Below are 25,989 nucleotides of genomic sequence, written 5' to 3' on the forward strand. Positions count from 1 at the left end.
GAGGTTTTCTAAGAACAGGATTCACACTGGCGTTCCAGAGGCTACGCGCTGTACCGAGGTCACAGCAGCATCTGGAACGGGACAAAGCCAAATGCGGAGGCCAAACAGAACATGTTCTTGCTGCCTAAAAGCCCGTTCCTTCCCAGCAGACTAGGAAGGTGCTGGGAAATAGTCTTGTAAGACAGGCAGCTTTGGGAGCTCAGGGAGCTTGGTGACTCCAGCCTGCTCTGCCAGGGGAGACCCAGGCCGCAAGGAAACATCAGCCTATCCCCTCAGAGGTCGCTCACGCCGTCTCTGCCAGGTGTTCTTAGTCTGACCCAGTTACGGAGACCAAAATCCTCTTTGACTCCAAGGTGGTTAACTCAACCACGGCAGGTCTACGTCCTGCCAAACGCGCACGGGGATTCATTCTCAGCAGAGCCTCGCACCTCATCTGTTCGAGGGATACCAACGTGTTCCGATAAAAATGATTGCATGCAATTTCATTAAGAGACTCAGAGGTTGAAAAAAACAAAACAAGAAAGAAGAAAATGAAAAAATGGGAGTTCTTTGGGGCGCCTGGGGGCTCAGTCGGTTAAGCGTCCGACTTCGGCTCAGGTCATGATCTCACGGTTCGTGGGTTTGAGCCCCACGTCGCACTCTGTGCTGACAGCTCAGAGCCTGGAGCTGCTTCGGATTCTGTGTCTCCTTCTCTCTCTGACCCTCCCCTGCTCACGCTGTCTCTCTCTCTCTCTCTCAAAAATAAACATTAAAAAAAAATTTTTTTAAATGTGAGTTCATGTTGCATTTTTTAAAAAAATGTATTCTTCTTTTTACAAGTAGGCTCCATACCCAACGTGGGGCTCAAATTCACCTGAGATCAAGAGTCGTGCACTGTACTGACTGAGCCAGCCAGGGGCCCCTCACTTTCCACCCTTCAGGTGGTGAAAACAGAGCATGCCAACCGCTGGTGGGGAGGAGGGAAACAGAGGCTTTTGTAACCGGGTGTTTGGAAAAGCACAATCTGTCTGGAGAATAATCTAACAATATCTATAAAAATAAAAAATGCACATGTACTTTCACTTAGCAGTTCCATCACTGGGAACCTCATCTATACAAAAACACGGGAAATAAGTCGTGGCATTTTCCCATGACAGAATACCAAGAAAAAAAAAAAAACACAAGAGGTAGATGAATACATGCTGTTAAAAAGAAAGAGGCACATGAATACATGCTGAAATGAAAAAAGATCTCCAGATAATAAAGCAAGTCCCAGAATAGTGTGCATACACGGATTACTCTGATCTTTAAAAAATCTGTCAATAAAGCTAAGTGGAAAATCATAAGCTTTTTTGTATGTGGATGTGCCTGGTTTTTTTTTTTAATCCAACATGTTATTTAAAAAGAAATGAAAAGAAAGATATTGTAATTTTTAATTTTTAATAGATATTCTGAGCTCTATTGTTAATTTCGGGACTCTGAGAAGCCCCCAATGGCGGCACTGGATCAGGCAGGGGGCGGGGAAGGGCAGGTACCTGCCTGAGCTGTTGGAGCTTTTTTCTTTTAAACAATGAGCATACGTTGTCTCCAAAACTTAAAAAGCACTGTCAAGTACAAAACTAACCACAATACTATTAAAATCCAAGAAACAGAAACGTACTTGGGGGCTTCAAAGCTAACTAGGAATGACCAAATCTCTGCAAACATTAAGACCCCAGGTGAAAGCGAAGACCGGCCACTCACACTGAAGGGGAACGTATTCTGCACATCGTCTTCAGAGCCACCGAGCATCCCGCGGCTCTGAGAGGTCAGGAGGGCTTGCCGAGGTGACTGAGCACCAGGGCCCACGTGTAGCTTCACTCACCTGTTGTTTAAGGCCCCTCCAAGGTCACAGTCACAAGGTCGACATCCATCCAGATCATTGCTTAAGCCCCAGTGCGCTGGCTGTAGAACAGAAGATTGAACATCGAAAGGTGGGTTCCCGTAATGACACAATAGACTCAACAGGCAACAAGTTACGGCGTGTCTGGGTTGATCCACCAAGAGTACTTTTGTACCATGAAAGCAGAGAGCCTACAAGTATAAATATTCTGAATTCAAGAAACTCGAGCTGCAGGTCGCTGGGGTCATTGCCGCCTTAACGCCAGACAGAATAGTTGCTTTTCCAAGCGAGCAGCCTTTGTCCGGCTGTTAACTTGAGCAAGCAGCTAAGAGGCCAATCTTGTTCATTAGAGGTACTCAGGCACTCAGAGCCTTTTGGCAAATATTTGGCAGGACTTTAAATGTTCCATAAAGTTCAGCCTGTCAAAAACCCCATAAGCAAAGCTCTTCAAGGATTTAGCTGCGTCCAAATGGCATAAAGCAAGTATTCCTTTTTTTTTTTTTTTTTTTTTTNACAGAGCCCGACGCGGGGCTCGAACTGTGGAATGGTGAGATCATGACCTGAGCCAAAGGCGGACGTTCAACCGAGCCACCCAGGCGCCCTAGAGTGAGTATCTTCACACCTGAAAGGTAAGGAGATCACTGAATCCCGAGAGCACTGGAGATGGAAATAACCAGAAATGGAAAAGAATCCACGTAGGGGAGAAGAGCTCTCTGCACCTTAATAAGTATCTATTTCCTAACGCGCAGATAAAAACCAGGCCCACTGATTTAAATCAGACTTCCAGAAATTTACTTTAAGTGTCTGGATGTAGGCAAACATGCATATTTATAGGTCATAAACATAATTTGGGGTCAGTGGAACTCCTCTCACAAATTTTAAAGGAATTCATAACAATATTATAAAAGGGAATAATTTAAAATATTATTCTGGGAATTACTCTACCCAGAATTACTACAGTGAACTTTTTAGTGGATTTCCTTCCAGATTTTGTTTTTCTTGATGAAATTTTTTCCTACACAATCAAGATACTACTCATATCCTGTATTTTTTTTTAATACCAGCATAAGCATTTCCTCATGTTATTGTCATTTTCAATGGCAACCGAGTATCACACTATATACAAGCCCCCAAATGTAGTCAACTATTCCACCCCCCCCCACCCCCATCTTCCAAGGTTTCTGGCTAGGATTAGTACAAGACGCAAAGAGTGTTCTGGTGACTACCTCTCTGTCCAATTTTCTGCTTATTTCATTAGGAAAGATTTCCAGAAGTGGGATTAATGGTCTAAGGGCATGTGCATTGCTACGCGCTGCTGCTAACAGATTTCCAAAATGTTTTTTCTTTGCCAAGCATGAACCACAGTGCATTTCCACCAGCAGCGTAGAGGACCAGCCCCTCACTATGTCCTCAGTCGTCAGTTCTGTATATAAAAACGGTAGGTAACTGTGGTTTTATTTTACAATTCTAATAGTGACAGTGAACAACCTGCCAAAATTAACTCATTAGCAATTCCTCTTTTGTGAATGGCTTGTGTTTTAACATTTACATACAAGGCTGACGGTAGACTCTGGAGGACTGAGAGGCATCCTCCGCTAAACTCCGCCACCTTCACGGACTCCCCGTCCCATGTAATCGGGATTTACCTACCAGACACTGGTCACAACGCTGTCCTGTCACCAGACGCTTACAGTAGCAGTAACCAGTCTCAGAATCACAAGGATTCCCGCCAGGGATCGTTCCCAGAGGATTGCAGGCACAAGCTTTATTAAAGATAAAATAAAGCAAAGAAACACAAACCAAGTGAGTGCCCAGAGGTGGTCTGGGTTTAGAGCCGCAGAGCAAAACGGGAACTGCGCCCATGGGAGCTCCCAAACGTCTGCACGAAGGCGCTTACATTTACAACCAAACGGATCTTCGGCGCTTAAGCCATAGAAGCCCTCTTTGCAAAGTTCACAGTGTTCTCCTTCCACGTGTAATTTACACCGACACTGACCAGCAATGAGGCCAGCCGAAAAATCGGTGTAACCGTCACAGATCCCCCCATTCTGAGATCCAGCCGGGTCACAGGTACATCCTAAGAAGAAGAAAAAGCACCAGGTAACAACGTGAGTGTTTGTATAAACACACATTCCCGTCGTCCCTCCAAACGTCACAGAAACAGACTAAAGAAGGCCGGGCTGCCAGGCACTCTCTGCTGCCAGCATCCTATGCAGTGGTTAAGATAGAGCGGAGTCTCACGCTCACGCCAGGAGCCCCGAGAGGATGGTGATCACCAGACTATTCAAGCTGAATGGTGACTGGGCGCCTGGGGGGCTCGGTTGGTTAAGCCTCTGACTTCAGCTCAGGTCATGATCTCACAGTTCGTGGGTTCGAGGCCTGCGTTGGGCTCTGTGCTGACAGCTCAGGGCCTGGAGCTGCTTCCGATTCTGTGTCTCCCTCTCTCTCCGCCCATCCCTCCCTCCCTCCCCCCCTTCTCGCTCTCTCTCAAAAATGAACATTAAAAAAAAATCAAACTGAAAGGTAACTGAAAATGTCAGGTTTCCCCACGTACGTTCACAGAGGTTAGGGTCTCGGACATCCCTCTCCGGGTGCTGGAAGTAAAACGGCTTGCACTGCTCACAGCTGCGCCCCATCGTGTTGTGCTGACAGTCGTCACACACCCCGCCACTGACGTTGCCCGTGGCCAAGTACACCGCCATGTCAAAGTGGCAGGCGCTCGAATGTTCGTTGCAGTTACACTCTGCGACAAGACCAAGGTCAAGAGAAGCTGTTTTTACATCTACTTACCAGTGGAGGAGGGGGACGCCAGGAAGAGGCTCATTTTAGAAACTGGGGGTGAAGGTCAGGCAGTTCACACCCAGGAGCTCGTGGAAAAGTTCGCGTCCATTTGACATCGTAGGGAAAGCCTTCCAAGTGTGAGCTTTATGAAGTAACTTAACAGTCTTCCTTCCCGCTTTGGAAGAGAACGGACTACGAAGTGAACAGTGGAAAACCTCTGGGGAAAGGTATGGGGAGGAGGCCCCCGGGTCCCACTGAGGGTGGGAGGGAACGCATTGCTCCAGGGGATCTTCCAGGCGATGCTTCTGGGAGGCCAGTCTGGGCCGCTCGATCTGAGGCGAGTGGGGGGCGGTGACTCCCTTCCCCCCGTTCCCACAGCCCGCTCCGTCAGGCTCCTCAGTGGGAATTAAGGCCCGCGGAGCGCCGTCCGACCCTCTGCTCGCCCCCCACGCAGCCCCCGTGCTCCAAGCCGGCTTTCAGATCATCTCCCTCCCTGCCCCGTGACCCACACGGACCCCTCTGTCTTCTCACGAGGACGCTTAACTCGGCTTGGCCGTCTCGGGGCTCTACGCTCTACCCTCATCCGTCTTCCCTGCAACACGACCTCCCGCACAGAGGGGCTGTGATGTCCCCGCTGACGGATCCTGGGTGCCGAGCAGGGACCTGCCCCTGACACGCCTGCTGAATTAAACCTTGGAATCATCTCCCAGTGTAGATTCGGGCGCTGGTCCTGAGAAGGACGTCCTTGGGGCTTCAGGCTTTATGCTGGTCTCCTTCCTTATCTGAACTCCTTCCCACCTTCCCCTCCCCCTACCTCCCTTTCTTCTTCTTACCTCAACAATCTCAGCTATCATCAAAGGCTTGTACTTAATAACAATCCTTGGCCACTCCAGCCCTCACAGGTTTCTGAACTTCTAGAACCGTCCCCAGTGGGGGAAGGGCCAGGCATCGGAATCACTGTGGGGCCAGGGCGGTGTTTCGATCCACACCTCTGGCCAGCGGAGACCCCTGGGCTGGCCGGCTGCGAGCCGTGCGCCGCCACCTTAGGGATCTACTGCGCCGTATGTTCCTTGCATCTTCCTCTCACGCTCACCTTGCCTGTGAGACAGGTACGATGTCGGGGACAGCGTCTCCATCTTCTATGAAGTCTCCCGAACACAGGGGCTCCTTCCTACTCTGAACACTAATGTACTCATCGAACTGAGTGGATACTGGTTTCCTAAGAGTATCCGGGTGAAGCTGGCAAAGGGGTACTAACTTTTCTTCCTTTTGCAAAAATAACCTACGCTCCTAGTGGCTCCAATCAGACGATGGTGCCGGGAGTCTGGACGGATTCCAAACGTCCCTCTGACGGAGACTTACTTTTACAGGCGTTGCTGTTTCGACCTTCAGCGGGTCTCCAGGGTAAATCATGGTAGAAATCCATGCACAGTTCACAGTTTAAGCCTTTGGTATTATGCCTGCACATGCAATGCCCATGAACCTGGAAAGTCAGACAAACAGGAAAGACGAAGTAAGATACACCAACGGCCAGGTTTTCTCCACACTCGATGGAAGCAATAAACCTCTTTCATACTGATTCTCATCTCTGGCTCACTAGAGACGAAGATTTGTTTTTATTGTCCCTCCTCACAGGGGATTCTGTCTTTCTGATGGCTTGAACTCCCACCTCCAGGAACAGTTCCTATTATGTAACAGATACTCAATAAATAGGTTACCGAAGTAGGGATAAAAGAGCCCAGATGAACAAAATCGGTCACTTAAAAATTAAAAACAAAAACAAAAGCTAGTTACTTAAAGTTAAAGACTCTATGTCAAAAGAAACTTATTGTAAGAGAAATCGACAAAAGTTACAACGCAGAACTAAATGTACACACACCACTGGAAACCAACTCACATTACTGCACATTTTACCACCATGTCACAGGGAAGAATGGGGGTTTTTGCTTCCTTTATTTTGTTTTTGACTTCAGGCAAAGCACTTCATTTTATTCCCAACCGAAATGAGATTAAAATATTAATCATTGGCCACATTCACATTTACGGTTTTTCTTTAAGAAAGGAAATCTAAAATCTCGGGGGGAAAAGTACAAATTATTTTGCTTTGTGATGGGCCCAGGATGCGCTCTTTTGCACCGGGTCTCCGCCAAGATATGCCTAAGCCCCTGAGGCACGTACACGATACATTCTTTCGGTCTCTACCAAATATGCTCGTACTTAGGCACCTCACCTTAACACCGGTTTCTACAGAATGGAATTCAGGAACAGGACAGACGGGTCCGCCCTGGACTCACCTTGTCAGGAGTGCAGTGAGCAAGAGACTGAAATCATCTCATTCCCAGCTAGTTTTCTGCACAGTCTGCAGAAAGCAGACGCCATGGGACCCTACAGTGTCTGAACAAAGCGCACAGTGTACTGAGACCCGTGCTAGGGACAGGCCTGCAGGGCGTCAGCTACACGGCAAACCTGATCTAAGGAGCAGTCCCTGAAAGATGGAGCAAGAGATTACAAGGCCGGGGCCTCCCCCGAGGCTCCATTGAAAATGCAACTTTAGGGGCGCCTGGGTGGCTTAGTCGGTTAAGCGTCCGACTTTCGCTTAGGTCACGATCTCGCGGTTCATGGGTTCAAGCCCCACGTCGGGCTCTGTGCTGACTGCCAGCTCAGAGCCTGGAGCCTGTTTCAGTCTGTGACTCCCTCTCTCTCTGACCCTCCCCTGCTCACGCGGTCTCTCTCTCTCTCCTAGAAATAAAAAAAAAAAATTTTTTTTTAAATAAAAAAAAAAATAAAAAAAAGAAAATGCAACTTTATCTCTGTCACAAATGTTCTCACTGGAGCGAATGGAGGCCGAAGTTCCAGACAACTGAATATACTCAATCCTGGACCTTCTTAGCTGAGGACTGAGTCTTTGAAAAAACAAACAGCAAGAAAGGAAGCTGCGCTCTTCAACAAGGGAGGCCCAGAGTCAAACGGAAGGAACCTGGGGCAGAGCTGGGCAGAGCAAGATTTGAATTTCCATCTGCCACTTACTTAGGGCCCTTTGGTGAACTATTTAATCCCTGCTCTCTTCTTACAAGGATAATTGGTTGAGTAAATCCTGTTTAGCTCTAAGATCCTGTGGGTCTATAAGAATGATCAGTTCACTTAGAAACTGGTAAAATAACCCTGACCTCCTCCCTGATCTGGCAAATCATCCAAACCCCTAAGTTTTAGAAGTACATAATTTGACAACATGGCATAAAAGTGGGAAAAGAATGAGACGAGAAGAAATATCTAAAGACACAAAGCCCATCGGAGTCCTAAGTCATATTTTGTGGTTCTGGGTTCAAATGTCCAGGTTTTCTGGAGTGGGATCACTTTACGCCTTGTAGCATAAAGACAGGGAGGTCTGTGGCGTCTCATCTTCCCTAAAGGAAGGGAAGATGTGCTGGCTATGTAGGAAGCTTTTCCGTCTTTATTGACTAAAACAAATATCTACTGTAGCAGCAGCTTGCCACAACAATTTCCCAAAATTATTTCTTCGCCTATGAAATGAACAGTCTTTATATTCTCACAGTCTAAGAATATTAACAAAGAGAAAAACCAACCATCAACCACCAGTCATGGTGGAGAGAGCTCAAAGTCGGTCTAGAAAAATAAAACCCCTAGAAATTGTGAAAGGTTTGAAAGGTAAGACTAGCTTCCAATTGCTTTCTGGAATCATCTGTGTAAAGGAGAAAGCCCCCCATAGCACTCACTCACCATGCCTTCTACTTCTTCGTTGATTCCATTCACGGGGGCGCATTCGCTGGCATGACCGTAGCAGAAGCAATTTCCTCGAACCACCATATCATACACTGCATAGTAATACTTTTCTCTGATTTCCATCCTGGAATCCAAAAGGTTATCTCCCAAAGTGTGGAGCTTCACAAACTTGATTCTCAAGTTGGTGATTTTTAAGAGATCTACAAAGGTCGCCAAGAAGATGAAAAGTCTGATCACACAAGCAAGACTTGTTTTGCGATTATAGAACACCTCTTCTCTTTACAGAGGGGCACGGCCGATAAAAACGCCTAAGTAAAGGTTACCCCCTTCTATGATCTAGATGACCACGCTAATAAAGTTTAATATAACGTGACAGCTTCTGGAAGAAAGAAGGTTTGCTACTTCCTCACTAGTTTAATAAGAACATCTATTCTGTGACGGACGTGCTTGCAGACCGTTTTAGGAGAAAGCGCAAAAGCCGAGAAATTTAGTAACACGGCTGCCTGACTCCAAGAACCCACCGGCACACAGAAGTCTGAACTACGGCAATACTATTGCAATACCACGCGGTGCCCACAGCAACAAGCGTCGGTCTCAAAATCAGAGTTCTATTGAGGTGGGAGAGGAGTTGATCAACACACTCCAATTCTCCTCATTACTGTAAGATAGAACGAAACATTTTTGTGTTTCTCTTGGGAGAAGAAAATACTCTCTGAAATTTCCCACCACATAGATGAAATCCAAGTTGCTAAAATGGATTTAACACTACGGAATAACTACTCTCCAGGGACAGAAGAGCTCCACTAAATTTTTACACAACTTCACAGTCTCCCACTATATTGTCCAAGTTTGCCATCCGTAGTGTGGGCGTAAGGATAAAGGAGCTCAGTATTAGGAGGCTGGGACAAGCTGGGTTTTTCCCCCCTAAATGTAAGTTCCTTGTAGATCAATTTCTCCTATCTTTTCTTCTCTCTCCTGAATCTATAGATCAATGCTTATTACAGAGGCTGGGCTACCAATTACATTCGATAGTAACTCGATAAAGCAGAAGACATTCTCTATCGACGTTTTCCTCAATTACTAAGTGGACCCCAAAACACCGATGAGTCCATCAGTCCCCTAGGCCCCATGTAGCCTGAGATTTCTTTTCAGCTTTACTTGCATTTATGCTGATACTTTCTCATCAGTCACAACACGGGACAACAGGGTGTTGGCCCCTGTGTCGGATACATTCAAAGCCCCAGTACAACTTTAACTACTGATAATCTGTGCACAGCTTACAATGAAGACTACAGACATGGCTGTGGGCTGAAAGAGAAAGCCCACGAGTCCATGCGTTAAACTTAGGCTCTTTGTGAAAACCAAACACCGAACAGAGAAACCGTGGTACTGCTTGGCTGAATGGAATGTATGCACGCCAGCACTTCCTCCTGCACAGAACCGGCACAAGCGCCTATTGACAAGACGCCAGACAACACAGCTGAAGAGCAGCTGGAGTATTTAGAAGCCCTTGAACTGATCTTTGTGGAAGGCCTCACAAGAGCAAATATGCTCCTTCCACGCTCGCCTGCCACAGTTAACAACAACTGAGCCTTGTGTATCGGCTGCCGTTGTATGCGGAGGCAAAACCACTCGTGAAGAGAGTCTCTGAGCTCCCAGCAATAGGGACAATGAAAGAGACGTTGTTCCCTCGAGTACAAGCGTCAATCGAAAATGCAATCAGTTAAAATGGACGCCTCTTGAATTTTTTGGATGCCATTTAGCAACAAAAAACAAGGAACTGTAATGGCAACCCATCTCCCCAGCCCCCCAGATTTCACCCCAAAAGGAGCAGAGCACGAGTCCTTGTGGGGCCCCAGGAGGTGCCTGTCCGGGAGACCACGTGGACGTTTCTCATAACTGGCTTCTGAGAGCAGGGAGGGCAGGCCTCACACAGAGCCCACTCCAAAACCACGCAGAATTGGGTGTGCCATTAAATATTTGTTTCACAAAAGAATGAATGAGTGAATTACAACCCAGAGACAGTCTGGGCCCCATGTAAAATTAATTTAAGTGGGAAAGAGCACTTCTCTGGCAATATTTCCTGGAGGCTTTCCCTTCTACTCTTCCATACTTCACGCCAGGAGGCTCCATGACACCTTGGTTCCCAACAGGCCCATCCTCAGCGGAGAAAGCACCAAGAATCAGCCGTACCTCTGCTCAGGGGACTACACCTTATTAGCAGGAGCGGGAGTCTCACCCCTTCACTCTGAGGTACGTGACTGGGTCCACGTGAGACCCAGGCCACGGCTGACTGCACCGCCGTCAACAGCAGCTTCTGCAACTCCCTGAACACTTTCCATGTGTCAAGCACGTTGGAAGGTCATTTACAGAACTCCTTTTCCCTCCATAATAACCCTCGGGTCAATATGACTATCTCCACTGACAGATGAAAAAACAGAGACTAAACAAAAAAACAACTGTAACCAGGTTTTCGCAGATTATTCGCCCAACGTCACAGAGCCAGGATATGCTAGAAACGGGATTTAAACCCAGGTCTGTTGGACTCCAAACTCTTTTAATGAGTTCACATTTTGCCTCCTAAGATGATCAAAATGTAACTCTTTAACTACAGAAGCATGGTTGGTAAGTGCTGGAAAAAGCTCTAAGTTTAGAATCCTAACATACAGCTTCTGGACCTGCGTGACGCTAAATGGCCAGGCCATCATATGCATGTCGTTCCAACTCTCTGAACCTCGGGCTGCTCATCTGTTACGTGGAAACAACAGCCCTCACCTTACTCAGCACACTGAGTGTGGCTGAAACTTTGGATTCTCCCCCAGAACTCTTTCTTCTTTTCTTCGGTTGACAGTAAGAGCCTTAGGCAAGAGTGTGAGAAGGCACATGGCCGCCTAGCTAGAGAGGTTTCCCAGTGCGTCTTGAGAGAGGGTCATGTGGCTTGCCCCTCTCTTCCTCCAATCCCATAGGTTGGGACAATGACATGGTAGCACTGGTCCAGCCCCAACCATGTGGATAAGGACTCAAGGACAGAAGGGAACTGGGTGGCAGGGTTGCCATATTTAGCAATAAACATACAAGATGCTCAGTTAAATGTGAATTTCAGATAGACAGTTAATAGTTTTTCCAGTAAAGTCTATCCGAAATACAACATGGGCCATAGTGACACCAACCCCAAGTATAGCATGGGATGTCCTTGTACTAGTCACAAGCATTACACGGATACAGTTATACTAAAAAATAACTTGCTGTTTATCTTTAATTCAGATTTAACTGGGCGTCATCCTGTATTTTATCCGGTAGGTCTACTTCTAACATCCCTTTGGACGATTTCCTAAGAGAGAGAGAAACTCCTGTATTATTTGAGCCACTGTATTTTTGGGGGATACTTTGTTACAACAGCTTAATCTCTACCGTAATTTATATGTATTTTACATATATATTATACTGAGCAACAAAATAAGGTATTGCAACCAGCATGATTGTTTCAGTACTTAGGACGTAAATCTTTTTGATTCCTGCCAATTTCAAGAGCCTCTGGCTGGATACTGCAAAGGAAAAAGGGAAATAAAGAGGGTGGATTTAGCACTGCATATTTAGATTCTGCGTAGCAGTGCTCTGGGTAAGAGTTCTTCCATGATTGCAGTTTTCCATCAGCGCTTTTATGTGAGAACAAGCTTACTCTGTATCCTGGGACTGTAAGGATCTTCTATTCTGAATGCAGGATCTAAAGCACGAAATATCACCTAAAAATAGATATAAGAGTAATGGGTATTTTTGCAACGATAAAAAAAGGATTTGTAAGCAGAATGTAAAACAAAAACAGCAAACAGACCTCCCCTTCCGTCGAGGGTTCGATGTCAGAGTAGCGGGAATCGCAGATTATATCATCCACTTTTTTCATGGGGCCAGTTGAAATGCCTGGAAACGAGCCCTCACAGTCATAGGCAAAGTATCTGTACACGCCCCAGGTTCTCCCGAAGTCGGACGATCGTTCTATCAGCATCGCAGCTGGACGGAATGTCTACAGGCGGGGTAGAAAAGGCTCGTTTGATGTTCTGTATTGGCGATCTGCATGTCTCAGATGGTCTCAGATGAAGGTATCGCTCCACTGTGCACCCCACACCCTGACTGCATGCGGGTGGTAGTTCAGACTGTGGCTGGATTTCAAGTATTTCAGGCTATTCTACGGAACCGCCTCCTGTAGGAAAGCGTCTAGCCCTGAAATGTTGCACTTTCTCCCGCCCTGACGGGGACTAGGAAGCTGTTTCTCCTTAGGAGCAGATTTGAACCAGGGCTCAACAGCAAACAAGCTTTGGCATATAGTCGGCTACCACCCATAATCGGATTGGTTAGTCTGAGTGCGAGTTCTTCATTCATTCACGTCATCATTCAGCAGATGAACACGGACGCTTACTCGCTACCACACAGTGGTCCACATGCTACAGATGACCGATGAAGTATAAATCATTTACAGTATCAAACACCAGAGTAGAGTCTCATGCAGCGTGACCGGGGAAAACGAGAGGAAGGAATGACTCACTCAAGACGACGGGACTCCTGTAACTCCACTCCTGGCTATTCCATTACCCCAAGAACTGAAAACAGGGACTCAGATGGGTGCTTGTACGCGAGTGTTCAGAGCAGCACAATTCGCAGTGGTCAAAAGGAAGAAACAACCCAAGTATCCATCAAAGATGAATGGATAAACCACACATAGTACACAGATATGACAGAATATTACTCAGCCGTAAAAAAAGAAATTCTGGTCCTTCCTATGTCATGGACGAACCCTGAAAACATTACACTAAGTGAAAGAAGCCAGACACAAAAGGACAGATATTGTAGGATTCTGCTTATAAGGAAATGTCTTGAATAGGAATACACAGAGACAGCAAGTAAGTTAGAGGTTACCAGGGGCTGGGGGAGCGGCCAATTGGGAGTTAGTGCTTAACGAGTAGAGTTTGTATTTGGGGTGATGAGAAAGTTCTGGAAATAGTGGAGATGGCGTACATACACCTAATGCTACTGAATTGTATACTTAGAAAGGGTTAAAATGGCAAATTTTGTTCTATGTATATTTTAATACACACACACACACACACACACACACACACACCCCAGGGAATGCTTCGGAGAGAAGATGGCATCAGACTGGATCCTGAAAGAGTAGGTGTTTTCCAGGCAGGGGGTGGAGTGGCTCCAGGCGGCAGCAGAGGTTGACCAGGGCAGGGAAGCAATGTGTTGGCCACGCTAAGGGGTCTCCTTTATTTTTACACCACGAAAGGGGGACATCGGAAGACTCAAGTGGACAGCGTGAAATGATCAGACTGCACTTTGGAAAGGTAACCCCGTGGCACAGCTATGAGACGTGGAAAAACAAAACGAAGCAAAAAAAACCAAGAGATGAGGAAAGGAACTGAGAGAGAAGAAGAGGGCAGTCTTACCCCAAGCACTACAGTAAGGACGGAGAGAAAGGCGTAGACGCAACTGCTCTGAAAACCTAGTGCATTTTACCAAATATATTGAATTGCACTTGGTGATCAATATGGTTTCAGTGGAGAGGGAGGGAGAAGAAAGAACCACGAGTACTTGAGCTTGGGTAGTAGAGGCAACTGTGGGTAAGAGCAAAACCACAGAAGAGAGGGAAGGCATTTGGTTTTGGACCGGCTACGTGTGGAGGGACACCCGATGGACCCCTGGAAAGTGGTCTGGCCCAGCTGCATGAACGGAGCTTGAACTGTGCATCTGGAAATCACTGCCGGCCTACGACATTTGAAACCTCCAAACAGAGAAGGCACAGTTTCCCCCCAAGAAGCCAAGGGTAAGATAAAGAAGCTAAAATCATTGCTCCAGAAAATGCATCCACATGGGACTAGACAAAAGAGGGAAGAGAATGGTGCCTGGAGCTCTAATTCCATTAGGTCCTAACCTTCTGATATGGGCCAAATGGTGTCCGCCCCAACTTCTTCTGTTGAAGACCTAACCCTCATACCTCAGAGAGTGACTATATTTGGAGACAGGCTCTCTGAAGGAATAATTACAGTAAAATGAGGTTTCAGAGTGGGCCCGAATCCCAGGTGACCAGTATCCTTCCTTCTAAGGAGAAGAAATTATGAGACGGACATGTACAAGGGAAGACCCTGTGAAGATAAAGACAGCCGTCTACACCCCAGGGGACACAGAGGCCACAGGACAAACCAAGTGTGCCCACACTTCAATCTTAGACAGCAGGTCTCCAGAGTCGTGAGACAATACATTTCTGTTGTTGAAGCCACCGAGGCTACGGTACTGTGTTACGGCCACCCTCGGAGACTCGGAGGCCCTCACGACACACTCTTCTTCCAGATGAGGAAAATGAGGCTCAGACACATTAATTGACTTGCTACCTGCAGGCAGAGCTTAGATTCAAATCCCGGTTGAATTAGGCCCAAACCTATCTTTCTGCCTCCCTGGCTCGTGGCGTAATAGCAGGCTGACCAATGGAGGTCAGAGAGGAAGGATAAAAAGATACGAATCCAGGAAACTGAGGCAGGACGGAGATTCCGGAGGGTGTGGTGGACGGGGTGCCCTGGAAGTAAGAGATGACGCGGAATGAGCACTACCGATGGGTCCAGGCCTCAGAGCCAGAGAAGGGCGCAGGTGCATCTGGGCAGTGGACCTCAGATCACAGCTCAGGGAGAACAGGCCAGGGGGGCCGGCCGAGCAAACCGAATCCAGACAGACCCTCCCTTCCAAATTAAAAACTGACGCTAGAGAGAAATCTGGGGGACCACTAACGGGGAAAGTCGTATACCCCAGACCTCCCTTCGCCTTCCTTAATAATCCTGATGTTCTTCTTCACTGGGAAAAGGAGACGAGGCTGGGGCGCCTGGGTGGCTCAGTCGGTCAAACGTCCAACTTCAGCTCAAGTCATGATCTCACGGTTCGTGAGTTCGAGCCCCGCGTCGGGCTCTGTGCTGACAGCTCAGACCTGGAGCTGCTTCAGATTCTGTGTCTCCCTCTCTCTCTGCCTCTCCCCCGCTCACACTCTCTCTCTCTCTCTCCCTCAAAAATAAACAAACACTAAAAGAAAAAAAAAAGGAGACAAGGGTAAGAAAATGGAAGGTCACATTTTGACACATTCTTTGACTTACTTACTAAGTGCTTGGATTTTACTTTTTTACCTATTCAGAAATCTAAGAAAAGGATACTATTAAACTGCAGAGCATGAGGCAAAGAATTTTAAAGTGAGGGGAGGGGAAAAGCCCAATCACTAAGTCAGCCACGACAAACTTCCCAGGAGACCTGCCTCCTGGGTGGGGACATCTGGGGACAGACTAGCCTAATGTCTCTGTGTCACAAGGAAGCAGAGAGGAAAAGCCTTACAGCCAGTTCTGGCTGTGCTTTCTCTCCCTCCTTTCTGGAAAGGCCCGAGTCCCAGAGGGCCACGGACAAATTATCCAATTTCCTGTGGAGTTCCAGAGCTGTTGGAAACCAGGACAACACTTGAATGTAGAGAACGGATGCCCTTCCCACTCTTTCCTGAGTCTCCAATGTGCTCAGGACTCACACTGGTGCAGAGCCACCTCTGGGTTGTTTTTTTAATGTTTCTTTAATTTTTTAACGTTTATTTTTGAGAGAGAAAAAGAGAGTGCGAGAGGGCGCATACAAGCAGAGGAAGGGCAAAGAGAAGGGAAGACACAGAATCTAAGCAGGCTCAAGGCTCTGAGCTATTAGCACAGAGCCCAACGCGGGGCTTGAACTCATGAACTGCGATATCAAGAACTGAGCTGAAGTCCAATGCTTAACTGATTGAGCCACTCAGGCGCCCCTTTATTTTTTTATTTTTGAGAGCGAGCGAGCAAGAGAGAGTGAGCAGGGTAGAGGCAGAGAGAGAGGGAGACAGAGGCTCCAAAGCAGGCTCAGTGCTGACGGCAGTGAGCCCGATATGGGGCTTGAACTCAGTAACTGTGAAATCATGACCTGAGCCAAAGTCGGACACTCAGCCAACCGAGCCACCCAGACACTCCACCACCTCTGAACTTCTACTAGATAGAAGTGCTGCGATTTCGGAAACATCTGGCTGATTAGAAAAGCAAACCGTGCAGACAGGATATGCGCTTCCCTGGCCCATGAAAACCCAGTCCCCCCAGCGAGCGGCCATCTGCACGGCAAACGCGAGTTCTCACCACCACCCCGTCCGGACCTTGCTCCTGGGCGCTGCATCCCCACCCTCCCGCCTGCTCAGCGCAGACACCCACGTGAGCTCAGATTCACCCCTTTCCTGCTCTCCCTTCCACCTTCCACCTCCCTTCTCATCTTCCTCGGACTCGTGGCTGAACCTTTTTTTTTTTTAATGTTTATCTTTGAGAGAGACAGAGAGCAAGCAGGGGAGGCGGAGAGAGAGGGAGGCACAGAACCCGAAGCAGCTCCAGGCTCTGAGCTGTCATCAGCACAGAGCCCGACGCGGGGCTCGAACTCACGAGCCACGAGATCGTGACCCGAGCCAAAGTCGGACACTGAACGACTGAGCCGCCCAGGCGCCCCCGTGACTGAACCTTTGGTCCCAGAGGGTGCAGCTGACGACTCCCACGGAAAGTAGGCAACGATTCTCAAAGGCAGGTCGGTAGCAGGTAGCAGCCTGCAGCAGCAAGGGCGCACGCGTGGCCTGCACACGCTTTTCTGGGGGTCCTCCCAGGACTGCGGGGCGGCTCCCTCCTGAGTCAGGCCCGCCCCGTGTTAACACCGCTACGCTCTCGGGTGAGCCCCCTTTCGCACACACCTCGAGGGGGGCCTCCCCATGGGCCCCCGGTTCTCACTGTCCGGCGCCCCGCTCCGGGTGTCCCCTCGCCTGTCTTCCTGCAGTACAGGCTCGTTCCCTTGTCAACGGCTCCCCGTTTCCTGCACGGTTCACAGCCCTCAGCCGGACGCCCAGGACCTTCTGCCGGTCGGTCCTCTGCTTCCCTTTCGCCCTCAGGGTCCCGAGCTCAAGGCTCGTCTACGCGGAGCAAACTCCGCCCGACCGGCCCCGCCAGAGCTTTGCCCTCAGACGGTTTCCGCTGCCAAGAGCGGCTTTTCTTCCACTTCGTCCCGTGGAGACCCGCTCGCCCGTCCCGGCCCAGGTCAAACACAGCCCCAGACGGCTCTTCGCGAAGCTTCTGCTTTGCCCCGGCTAAGAGCGCTCTCCCGGCCTCCGTGCTCACACGGCACCCCACCCGGGCTCCGCGAGCGCGTGTTCGCCCCGGGGCAGCTTCTCCCAAACGCAAGATGGCCGGGGTCCTCGGCGCACGTTCGTGCAGTACGCATTTGCGGAGCGGTCACTACCCGCCACGCATCAGCACGGACAAGGGCAGCCCCGCTCCCTTACCCGCCGGGCAGCAAGGGCGCGCCCCCTCCGGAGCGGAGGCGGAGGTCACACGGCCCTCGGAAGTCGGTGGTCTTATTCTGGCCGCTCTTCCTTCCACAGAGGAGGCCAAAGTTCCGGCCACACGTGCCCATAAGGGGCAGGATGGGGACTGATCTCGAAGGGTGTCCAGCCCCCCAGACGTTGCTGCTCACACAACACCTAACGCCCAGAGGCTGAGTTCTCTCTCACGAACTACAGTGGGACAACCCGCACCTGCTTGTCCCGTCGGAGTTCGGTCCCCGCCTATCTGACCTTTGGCATCTGTGCGCAGGGGCTCATGGCCGACCCGCCGTTCTCACTTGAACGAGTAGTTAACGACAGAGTACGTACCCAAAGGACTTCTGGACGCCAGCGAACTCACAACTACCCACGGACGCAAACAGATGCACTTTCCAAAGGAATCGGCACCAACGACGATAGTTCTGTGCATTTTTAGGCGTCACTTAACACGAAGGCAACATCCCCCCGCGTGGCTGAGTTCTGCTTCTAAGCAGAGGGCGTGGGCGACGACGGGAGAGGCCGTAGTGTCGAGCTGCCCGGGGAAAGCCCCCCAACCTCTCCGCCGGTATCCGGTGCCGCAGTGTAAACCTTCCTCGCCAGGAACCTCAGGGCTGGGGACCAGCCGTCTACACCCCTCCTGGCGCGTTCTGACTTCCATTCCCACCCATGCTCCTTGGCCTCCCAGGCTTTGGGGGAGGCCACGTGGCGCTTTCGTGGCTACCTGCCCACAGGCTCAATCTGTCCCTGGCACCTTTTCCTAACTTGACGGGGTACAAAGAAGGCCCCCAACTCCAACCCAAAACTACTCAAAAGTGATCCTCATCTGAGAAGCCGTAAGTAAATTATGGGTTTTATGTGCATCAACATGTACTTTAAGCCATGTGAAGTCGGTCATTTCCAGGCAGCTGCTTATGAAGAAACAAAGGGACTTTGTACAGAGAAATTCCCTAGCCCTGGAGTCATTTTACTTCTCTAAGAGAAAAAGGATGCGAAAAATCCACATTTAAGAAGGCATGCACGTTTCCCAAGGAACTGTAAAGCTGTTGCCACAAATTGGGCAAAACCTTGAAAAGTACAGATGATACTCTTCCTTGTCAGTTACCAAGCTCAACGTTAAAACATGACCAGCAGGGACGAGGGATTCACTCTCCAGATGTTTTATTGTGGTTTGGGAGAGAGTCAAAACGGCCTCTCTCCGTGGGGAAATAAAAAGAGATCTAATTAAAAGTTTACAGTTGAATTACCTCAGAATAGCGGCTCTCTCTCTTTCTTGCCACGAAGATAGAGTATTTGTTAAACACAGTTATCCAGGCCCATCTTAAGAAAGCTGCTCAGTGATCTCAGTTTATGGCAACAATAATATTTAAGTTCCCCTCGAGGCCGACTCACAACAGACACCCACACCGAAAAGGGAATTCCGCAGCGCCCCCCACGTGTCGTTCGTGAGAAAGTTCCGAATGCCTTACCTTGAAAGTCATTATGAGATGAGTAAAATGGAATTCTGCTTCCAAATCCAGTTGGATAGTTACGTTTTCCACGCCTATAGGAGATTTTTAAAGAATTCAGAAAGGAAACAGTAAGGCAACCGGGAACATCTGTGAACGGTTGGGACTATGTTTCTCAAATTCCCTTTACGCCCCGCATAGAAACCCCCTGGGTGCTGTCTCTGGGAGTGAGGCTGCGACGAGCCACCTCGGCCTGGCTTGGGGGGAGGCACAGGCCAGGATGAATCTTCAGCTCTCCTGACTCCCTCCGGGGCCCCGCACACCGCGTCTGCGCACCGGGACAGGACGCCTGGCGGGACGCCTCCAGCTGCTGCCAAGAGACACAGCTCCTGCTTAGCACAAAGCGAAACATCTCCCCAAATCCTCTAAGCCGAGGGACTCTCCAAGTGGGAAGGGAAGGGGTCACTTCCTGTGCACAGTGGGGGTGTAGCTTGCAGCCTTGGGGGGGGGGAGGGCCACAAATATTCTTTTTTTTATGCAGCGGCAAAAAAATAAGACACTAGCACATCTGGTAGATATACTCGCATTTGGAAAGACCTGTCCTCGACGGGGAAGCCTTTGGATGCATCACCACAACTGAAAAGCAAAGCCGGAGACAAAGAATCGGTCAAATAAACAAACCGGCCCAGAACAAATACTAGCATCTTGCCTTTGAGGGGAAAGCCTGAACAAACAAACGAGCCTCTGCACCATCCCCTGAGGGTGGGTCAGTCCCACCACACAAAAAAGGCCACTGGAATTCCAGGGATAGAAAGTCCCTCCTCTCTAATCTTGGGCCCTCCAGCCCTCCTGTTTGCTCAAGGAGAGCGGCCCCTGTTTCCTGTGCTTGAGAGCGCTTTAGGGGTCCACCTTCTAGAGCAGAAGAAGTCTTCACTGCAGGAAGACAGGAATGTGTCAGAATGAATCATGTCACAGGCTGGTGTATTTTCAGGAAATCAGTCGGACTTTTGAAATAAACTCTCCTGCTGGAAAACTGCCAAGTCAGTTGGGGGGAGGAGGGTGGTCACTGAAACGGATATGAGTTAGCTGGAATGTTAAGGAAAAACATTATAATCATACTAACTAACCTTAGCTAACTTATCAAAAAGAACCATCTTAAAAACCTACTCTGGGCATTTCTGAGTGAAATGTTAGCCCAGCAACTATGCGGTTCTTCCCTCCCAGGCTTTTAAAAACCCGCAAGATTTGTTCAAAATGAAGAGATAACAAAATAATGTAAAGTACAAACAAAACTAGTACCATTTCTGCAACATATGAAAAGATGACACAATGTGTTCACTAAAAGCACATTCCACTTTCGATTTATAACCTGATAAAAGCATTAAGGGTTGTTTTTTTTTTTTAAATACGAGAAGAAAACTCCAGATTATTCTTCTACGGAGTGTGTGATTTCTGTCAGACCTAGAAACAGATCATTAGGAAGGGCAGGTGAAAAGCAGCTGTGCACGCCAAGCCTGTTTCTGAGCCCCGATAACTTGAGGCCACGCTCAACCTGGACAAAACCCACAGAAAATGGATAAACTCACATCCGCCAAGAACATCTTTACTGGTGAGCTNAGCCTGTTTCTGAGCCCCGATAACTTGACAACCTGGACAAAACCCACAGAAAATGGATAAACTCACATCCGCCAAGAACATCTTTACTGGTGAGCTATCAGACAACAGGGAAGGCACAGGGACTCATCAGTCTGACTTTCGGAAGACTCATCTCCAGCCCGGCCTCATCTCCTCTCTTGTGACAGAGAACACAAGCCCCTCTACTTAAAAATCCCTTCCCTCCGACACGTGGAACTCCCCTGTCCTACAAATTCAAAGTTGCAGAAACTGACGAAGTCCTGATGTGACCAAGAAAAGCCCCTCCCTAGCACATGATGAACAATTTCACTGTCTATCAACACAACACTCATGTGGAGACATCCTTCTTTTCATTCATTCATTCATTCATTTATTTACTTATTTTTTTAGAGGCATCCTTCTAGTGGTCTCTTCATTTCGCTGGAAGAATGTGGGCCGTCAGGACATGTGGCTGCTCCCCGTTTGGAATAAGCAGCTCTGTGCGATTTCCGAAGTCCTCTGTGACTTAGGTACAGATTTACAGAAACTTCTCTTTCACACTGAACTCTCTCAATCAAGATAAAGTCTTATAAGAATTGATAAGGCTCTCAATTGATACATGCTTTCTAAGGACCAGTCTGTCTCAGTCTGGTAACAATGCAGCCCCACGGCTGGCCAATCGTCAGTTCTCGCCAGAAGCCAACAGTTTTCTAGAAAGCATGTGCAATTTCATAATTAATGACAAGGAAGTCCATTAAGGGAGTTCCTCTTTACAAAGTGTTAAATGAGGGCAAACATCTGAGAATCTCCCAGATGTAGGGCATATAATAAAAAGATCTAGTACAATCCATGTTTTCTAGGACCATTCCTAGGCTCACTTCGTTGAGAGCCAAAATTCTCATACTCTTTTGAAAGATCACTGTTAATTAAGGGACACAAGAACTCTACTTTTATTTCCTAAGGTTCAGCATTTAAGCTTGAAACAAATGCAAAACTAATTTGGGCTTAGTTTCCCAGTGAAGTAACATCAAATTTAATGAGTTTACCAAACCCAAACCCAAAAGGCAAAGAAAGGAAAAAGGGCTGACTTCCCATACTCCTTTAAGAAACTGAGTTGGGGTCATATCCATGCTGACTGAAATTCAGTCTGGTGCTGATCCATAGTACTATCACCGAATTTTCTCTAGAGGGAGGGAAGGTGATGGTAGAGATCGGGGCTGATTCTGCCCTTTCCTTTGGGGTTAATCCAAATGAAAGATGCTCTATTTTGTGAAAGATTAAGGGCCTGAAATAGTTCAGGACCTTCCCATGCCCCCCACAGANGACTGCTTTCTTACAGAAAAGTGCATGCTTCGGGAAGGAGATCAGATTTTACCATGAGAGGTTAGTGCTTCAGGCAGTAAATCTGCCAGAGACCATAATTAGAGGGCAGAGAAATCCATCGAGATTACAAATACTCAGGAGCCTGTCAATCCCTTCCAGGTGACCAATCACACGCTACGGAACTCGTTCCCACACCAACCACATACCGTTTTCGGACTGCCACCAAATCTTAAGGCGGTTTGGAGCAAATGTAGTTACCACATTTTCAATGAGATGACTGTCAGGGTTGAGGGTCTCGTGATAAGGATCCTGCGAATTGCATACGAAGCATTTTTTGTCCTCCTGAAAGCAAAGTTAGTTTCATGAGTCTAGGAGGCAATACACACACACACACGCACACACACACACCCCAAATATCAAGCCCACAATACAAAAATCAAACCCATTTGCTTCAAGCACAATGAATGTGCCCAAATCACTTCCATGCCATAGAATATGCCTTCCACGTTTTAACTCCTGGAGTATGAATTAGTCCTGAAAATTTCCTCCACTCTTGTCAGTTCAAGGTCAAAAGTAAAAGAAGGCATTGTTTCCACAAGCCAGTACTTGAATCAAAATGAAATTTCTAGGCTTAAGCCTCCATCTCCATGAATAGCTACAGAAGCTTCCTCTTAAAGCAAATGCAGAAGCGGTATTAGAGAATTTTTGCTGACATGCTTTAAAGCAAACTGAAAAATGAAAGGAAGAGAAAGAAAAGAACAATTCCTGTGGCCCGACATTCTAAAACTGATAGAACTCAGAGGCTACGTATTAGGCACACGTATTTAAGAAGCTCTGGAAAATACGGAACCAGCTTTCGGAGCCTCTGCACTGCCCCAGCAGCAAATCGGGGTGGCGGCTTGTAGGGAACATCTACAAACTACTCAGGACATGGAGTCAGTGGGCACCCGCTGCGTTGAACCCTCTGTAAACACATCAACTCACAGAAGGCCAACAGGGACCGAGACGGGCGCCCACAGCGGCCCACCTACGTCTCGCACACAACATTTAAGCAGGGGTGATATTCTGAGGAGGCCAATAACCAACGGACTGGGCTCTTCGCTTTGTATTTATTTAGCCATTAGGTGTTATCACCTTCCTCCCAAAAGGGCTTAGGGAATGGAGATGGACTAAGACAAAGAGAACAGAAGTCAGGAATGCAGCGGGGCCCGGGATAAATACTTAAGATTCCTGCCTCAGTGTGCAGACCCGTTAAATGCTTGAGAAAAGAGCACACCCAGGCCCTTTCCCTCGGCTCTGATATCCGTCGAGAGCACTCCACGCTTTCCGGCTAATCACGCCAACCAGAGAGGTTGGCTCTGGTTGGCCTTTAAGACAAATGGGTCTATTCTCAATCTGGTCAACGTGGGTCTCAGAATCTGGTGATTCATTTACAGGATGTCCTCGCCCCTGAGGTAAATGTTAACATAGTATTTTAGGTCAAATTTGCATGCTAATGTTAGAAAAGGTAACATCAACTGCCTTCATTAACTTGTAGTCAAGGAAGCTCCTACTGGAGAACAATTACCAGAACTTAAAAAAAAAAGGTTTAATTATAGCCGCCCTTCTAATCAGGAGGAAGCAGTCTAGACATCTCCGTATAAACCTGGGAGCAAACTAGCGCAATCCACTTTACCACATTCCTTCGGTTTAATTTCTCAGGTCGCCAGAACGGGCTCTCTTTCTACTTTGTAAAGGCGACTCCATTTTAAGGCATCTGTGGTGCAAACGGCAGGACACCGCCCTTTTCCCACGCGGCAGGTGCACAGGCAGGCGGAGGGGCCACAACCGTAGCGTCTGGCTCCGGCCCTTGCCCTTCGGGAGACCAGCCCCTTTGGCTTCCTTCGGAGGCCAGAAATATCAGTGTACTTAAAGAAAAATGAAGGAAAAGGCTTCTGATTCTTTGTAGCGTATGTCTTGTGTCTTCTTTAAAATTGGTTTGGACTTTTGACACCTAAGATCTCCGAGGACTGCCTTTAGAAAGGACCCGGGACGTGGGGACCATGCCAGGGGACCACGGCAACCAGGGCGTCTGGAGTCTCTGCGCGGAGGGAACCTGGGGCCCGGCGGCTGCACTGAGCTCACACACGCGGATCAGCGCACCCCTCCCTGCACCCCTCCCTCGTGCAAGTGCAGGGCTCAGGAGAAGCCCGCCCTCACTCCTCAGGTCTCGGAAACGGAGGACCCACATTTCCCAGGAGGGCAGATTAGGAAACAACCGTCAGGCTGGAGGCCCTGCGGCGGGGCGGGGCCGGGCGTCCGTGGCCCTGACTTTCCACGAAGGCCGGGCCCGCTGTGGAGGCGGCAGGAAACGTTCGGCGGATACAACTGTGCAAACGGACATGGCGCACAAAGGGGCGGGCGGCGCGTCTAACCGCGGGGCCCCCGGGGATGCGGCGCCGCTCCGCGTCCGCGCTCACCTGGAGGTGGCTGACGATGCAGTAGGGCTCCGGCCCGCGCAGCCCGCACGTCGAGGTCACCGACAGCCTGTGTGCTCGGCCGATGAGGAGGTCGCCGGTGGCGGGGTAGCAGCTGCCCTCCGCGCAGCCGTAGCTAAACTCGGGGTCCTGAGCGCACACCCGGGCTCCGCACAGGGCTGTGGAGGGGCGGGCACACAGGGGTGGGGGCGCAGGTAAGGGTCAGGCACACGGGGGGGGGCAGGCAAGGGNCTTCTCGGGAGGCCCGTGGACACTCGCGCCACCCACATCTGTCCCGGGCAGCGGCTCCGGTCACAGAAGGCAGACGTGCCGGCCGGCCACCCCGAGGTGCCCGTAGGCGGCGGGGAAGCGCCCACGTGCGCGCGCGCGGTGGGGGGGGGTGTGCAGNCTCAGGGCAGCGCGGAGGCCCAGTCGGGCGATTTGCTCGCTTTTCGTTACCCCGGGGAGAGGGGCTTACGTGGCTACTCGGTCAGCTTTTACCTCCGCTGCCGGGAAATCGGGCCCAGGGAAAGTTTAATCATTAGAGCGCAGAGCGAGGCTGCTTTGGGGGTTTATAAGCCTCCTTTCTGCTGAGGAAGGCCGGAGCCTCAGGTTTTGGTGATGCATTAATTAGTCACCAAATCGGCGCTTGCCCTGCTGCAGCCTCGGGGGGTTTTTGCCTCCTCCTGCTGCCCAGGGGTGCAAGCAGCCCCGAACACACAGAGAAAGCAGGTGCTGTTGTGAGGGTTTAATGTTGCAATGGAAGGTCTTCAGAGCTTAATTAAAAAATATTCCCAGGCAAATGCTTTTCCCCTTGTTCAGCTCTTCACACCCTGGGCCAAAGTGGCTTATTAGGTTTCCGTCCGTTCACACTGCAGGCACCGCTCAGTTCTGCTCGTTCGCGAGCCCTCCCTGCTGCTGAGCGCGGTCCCCACCCCACCCCGGCTTCTCCAATTCGCCAAGGTTGCCAAGAGTTACTCACCTGCAGCACTGTTTTCCCAACCACCTCATTCTCAGGAGTAAACATCACTGAGAAAGGGAACAGATTTGTTGAGTAGGTTTTTTAGGTGTTTTTTTTTTTTAAACACACGTGCAGGGGCTAGAGTATAGGATACGCCTTCGCCATCCGACCTCTGCACTGGTGACTTGGTCTCCATTCCCCGTCCCAGAACGTACTTTCGTTCTGGAAGCATGTGCCCTCCTCTGACCTGCGAAGCACAGTGCTCTCCCACGCAAACCTGCTCTGTTTTCCCACCTTAAGGGGAAAAAACCCAAACCCTTCTTTATTCTATATACTCTCGACTCCTTGTCTCTTTTTGACTTCCTAGCCCAGGTGCTTGAAAGGGTAGTTCACACATCTGTTTCCTCGGTTTCCCCTTCATC

General features: G+C 49.1%; 1 protein-coding gene across 1 annotated transcript in view; it reads right to left on the bottom strand.

Annotated features, from left to right (window-relative positions):
• Positions 1-25,763, bottom strand: part of LAMB1 (laminin subunit beta 1) — a 67,448-nt gene extending 41,685 nt beyond the window's left edge. Inside the window, exons 1-12 of the mRNA XM_077758342.1 lie at positions 25,697-25,763; positions 24,610-24,785; positions 22,357-22,492; positions 19,235-19,308; positions 12,216-12,404; positions 12,063-12,126; positions 8,381-8,583; positions 6,005-6,125; positions 4,416-4,604; positions 3,759-3,938; positions 3,512-3,624; positions 1,844-1,923 (exon numbers count right to left, since the gene is read on the bottom strand). Of these exons, the coding sequence (XP_077614468.1) occupies positions 1,844-1,923; positions 3,512-3,624; positions 3,759-3,938; positions 4,416-4,604; positions 6,005-6,125; positions 8,381-8,583; positions 12,063-12,126; positions 12,216-12,404; positions 19,235-19,308; positions 22,357-22,492; positions 24,610-24,785; positions 25,697-25,763 (1,592 nt within the window). The remainder of the gene's footprint in view (positions 1-1,843; positions 1,924-3,511; positions 3,625-3,758; positions 3,939-4,415; positions 4,605-6,004; positions 6,126-8,380; positions 8,584-12,062; positions 12,127-12,215; positions 12,405-19,234; positions 19,309-22,356; positions 22,493-24,609; positions 24,786-25,696) is intronic.
• Positions 25,764-25,989: the final 226 nt, after the last annotated feature.

Source organism: Crocuta crocuta, unplaced genomic scaffold (assembly GCF_008692635.1).
Source record: "Crocuta crocuta isolate KB4526 unplaced genomic scaffold, BGI_CrCroc_1.0 scaffold103, whole genome shotgun sequence".
NCBI lineage: Eukaryota > Metazoa > Chordata > Mammalia > Carnivora > Hyaenidae > Crocuta > Crocuta crocuta.